Source organism: Myotis brandtii, unplaced genomic scaffold (genome assembly GCF_000412655.1).
Source record: "Myotis brandtii unplaced genomic scaffold, ASM41265v1 scaffold231, whole genome shotgun sequence".
NCBI classification, from domain to species: Eukaryota; Metazoa; Chordata; class Mammalia; order Chiroptera; family Vespertilionidae; genus Myotis; species Myotis brandtii.
Window position 1 is genome coordinate 1561649 of NW_005358689.1, and position 3673 is coordinate 1565321.

The following is a 3673-nucleotide window of genomic DNA, read 5'->3' on the forward strand; positions in this document are numbered from 1 at the left end:
AACCCGGGCCGTGCCCTGACCGGGAATCGAACCGTGACCTCCTGGTTCCTAGGTCGACGCTCAGCCACTGAGCCCCGCGCGGGTCGGGCTGGAAGGGTAAAATCTTAACTACAAGGTGCACAGCTGTGAGCTGCAGGGGGTGGACCGATGAGCGTTGGTGAGTTTAGAGATGCGGAAGGCAGCGTGGCGCCAGGACCCAGAGGAAAACAAGGGGCAGCAAAACGGATGCGACTCCTGTCTACCTTTTCCCCGTTGTCGTGGGAAGAGCTGTGCTGGCTGCGACTCCAGCAACATCACAGGCGCCTCGAACCAGTGTCCCACGACTCTCCCTCCCACCGTCCTCCTACCCCAGGACCCAGCAATGGAGACGCAGCCGGGGTGCCGCAGTCCTCTCTCTTCTCTCCCCTGGAGCCTGTGACCTCCCCAGTCTTGCACACCACACTGTTGGCAGAGGGACAGTCCTCACCGTGCAAACGTATTTTCCATGAAGGGAAGCCAGTTGACTCGGTCTAGGGCCGTGGTCGGCAAACCGCGGCTCGCGAGCCACACGCGGCTCTTTGGCCCCTTGAGTGTGGCTCTTCCACAAAACACCACGTGCGGTCGAAACTCCGTGGCCCATGCGCAGAAGTCGGTATTTTGTGGAAGAGCCACACTCCAGGGCCCAAAGAGCCGCATGTGGCTCGCGAGCTGCAGTTTGTCGAGCCACTGTTTGTTTCTCGAGCCACTGTTTGCCGACCACCGGTCTAGGTGACTGGAATAGTCATTGCCGTTTCTATATCCGCCTAGGCCATACCAGAGCGAGGCCTAGCCAGTGTGTCTCAGTGGATAGAGCATCAGTCCACGGGCTGAAGGGTCCCGGGTTCAACTCCGGTCAAGGGCACGCAGCTCGGTTGCAGGCCCCATCCCTGGCCCTGGTCGGGGTGCGTGTAAGAAGCAACCAAACACATCGATGTTTCTCTCTCCCTCTCTCTCTTTCCCTTACCCTCACCCTCCCTTCCACTCTCTCCCAAAATCAATTGGAAGATATACTTGGGTGAAGGTTAACAGCAGCAACAAAAATCTTGAAAAACAACAACACTCCGTATTGAACACTTTCCTGTGCCTGCCCTCAGCTGTGTGTCCATTTCTTTGCTAGATTTCTCACTCCATGGTGTTCTTCAAGGAAGCCATAGAACACATTGCCAGGGCCGCGCGGGTCCTTCGACAGTCGGGGACTCACATGTTATTGGTAAGAATTTGAAGTTCTCAGACCTTTTTAAGTTGGTCCATTAAAAATGCAGGCAACCTCAGACATCTGCTTTGCTTACAGAAGTTGTATTTATCCAGGGTTTCCATGTGGGAAAGGCCAGGGTCGTTGAGTCATGGGACAAGGTCCTTGTCCTCTTAAGAGTTTGCGTAAGAAATGCATCAGCACATAACAGTGTTCTTTGTTTTTAGAAAGCATTTGACCTGAATAAAAGCAATGGGTCTCGCATGTCCTCGGCACTAATGTACTCTGTGCAAGTGGATCTTACTTCAAAACAGCACACTTACTTGAATTTGGATTTAGAAGCATGAGTCATGCTTCTGAATGAAAAGTTTTACTTTTCATGGAAGCCAGGGGGAGTGACATTCTTGGAAAAGCCCTCAGTAACTCGAATGGAGGTATTATTTTATTCGGAAGGCTAAAGAAAGTCCAGCATATTTAGCCAGTTATGCGAATCACATGACTTATGACTATTATTATTTATGTCTGTTACTTATTTTATAACTATTTTAGTTATTTAAATCACACCATTTTTTTCCGCGAAGGACTTTTCTTTGGCATTCAGAGAAACTAGAACTTTATTTTTTAAATCTATTATTTAAACAGACATGTACAAGACTAATTACAAGGAATTAAAGGTTAGAAAATGGCCCTGGCCGGTGTGGCTCAGTGGCTAGAGCGTCAGCCTGTGACCAAAGGGTCCCGGGTTTGATTCTGGTCAAGGGCACGTACCTTGGTTGCAGGCTCCTCTCTTAGCCTGGGGGCCTGGTCGGGGCTCGTGCAGGAGGCAGCCAATTGATGCGTTTCTCTCACATCGATGTTTCTCTCTGTCTCTCCCTCTCTCTTCCACTCTCCCTAAAAACCAATGGAAAAAATATTCTCGGGTGAGGATTAAAAAAAAAAAGTTAGAAAATAGAATTAAGCCAAAAATGCAAAAGCAGATCATTCCACCATCAAAACTATTCCTTCCTAGCCTTTGCCACCCCATAAATGGCACCACCATAGATCTACTGCGCTAGCCCAACACCTGGGAACCCCTCGTCCTTGACACCTTTCACTCCCTCCCCACATTCAGCTTGTCCATAGTATCGCTCCCCAAAAAGTCTTAAAACTAGTCTACGGTGTTTTTATTGTCTAAATTTCTAGCACATCTAGACAGAAAACCATGCAGGGAAAGATTCCCAGGACATAACATAAGGATCACGTGTTTGAATTTTTTTTTTCTTCCAAAGATTGGCATAGACGGATGCGGGAAGGAAACCTGTACCATCTTGGCCTGCTACTTGACAGACCACAAACCCTACCACGTGCCCGTGTCTCAGAACTATTCCTACGTGGAATTCAAAGAGGACTGTAAGAAGGTGTTTGTCCAGGCGGGATTAGAAGGGACCCCCACCGCTCTGGTATTGGCTAATTTAAGCCTAGATCAGGTAAGTCCTTTTTGTCTTGATTACTTGTTGAAGTTTGATAGTTAAATAGTCACAACCCCCCATTTAATATTTGAAAAGAAAATAATTATACGTAAGCCTATTATTCTACCACTAGAGGCCTGGTGCACGAATTCGTGCATGGGTGGGGTCCCTCTGCTTGGCCGGCAATTGGGGCCGATCAGGGCCTTCTGGCCCAGTCCTGATTAGGGCCATGGGGGCGGCCGGCCAGGGGGAGGGACTGCAGGAGGTTGGTTGGCCGTGGGAGGCTGGCTGTGGGAGCGCACTGACCACCAGGGGGCAGCTCCTGAATTGAGCGGCTGCCCCCTGATGGTCAGTGCACGTCATAGCTACCAGTTAGTCGCTTATGCTTTTATATATATAGATTCCTGGCTTTTATATATATAGATTATCGAGGCTCTTCGTTACTCTCTGTTCTGATCCAGTTAGAGCCATAGAGTTTGTACGTCTGTAGTCATGGTGCATAAGCATTACAACCGAAGCATTTTTATCTTATAATTTTCATTTAATTGAGCAAACACAGGTGTTTGGCAGTTAGAAGTAATTTATCTCTGTAGATGAAGTTATCTGTGTTTTTTAAAAAAAAAAAAAAGCACTATGGTCTGTATGCACTCTCTCCACGTGACCTGCAGTGGGGTGTGGGTGAGCCCCGTGGGGTCTTATCTCAGGGACACATCGGCTGACAGGTGCTGGGAGGCCAGGGAGCCTGCTGATCACAAGGGCTGCTGGGAAGTCACATTGGGGACTTGCGTGGGCGGTGACTGCAGGCCTAGGGCAGTGGTTCTCAACCTTCTGGCCCTTTAAATACAGTTCCTCATGTGGTGACCCAACCATAACATTATTTCCGTTGCTACTTCGTCACTGTCATGTTGCTACTGTGATGAATCGTCATGTAAATACCTGATATGCAGGATGGTCTTAGGCCAGTGGTCGGCAAACGGCGGCTCGCGAGCCACATGCGGCTCTTTGGCCCCTTGAG

At 49.3% G+C, this 3673-nt stretch overlaps 1 protein-coding gene across 1 annotated transcript in view; it reads left to right on the plus strand.

The window, feature by feature from the left end:
• Positions 1–3673, plus strand: part of DNAH14 (dynein, axonemal, heavy chain 14) — a 152975-nt gene that overhangs the window by 100062 nt on the left and 49240 nt on the right. Inside the window, exon 46 of the mRNA XM_014539918.1 lies at positions 2479–2676. Coding sequence (XP_014395404.1) covers positions 2479–2676 — 198 coding nt within the window. The remainder of the gene's footprint in view (positions 1–2478; positions 2677–3673) is intronic.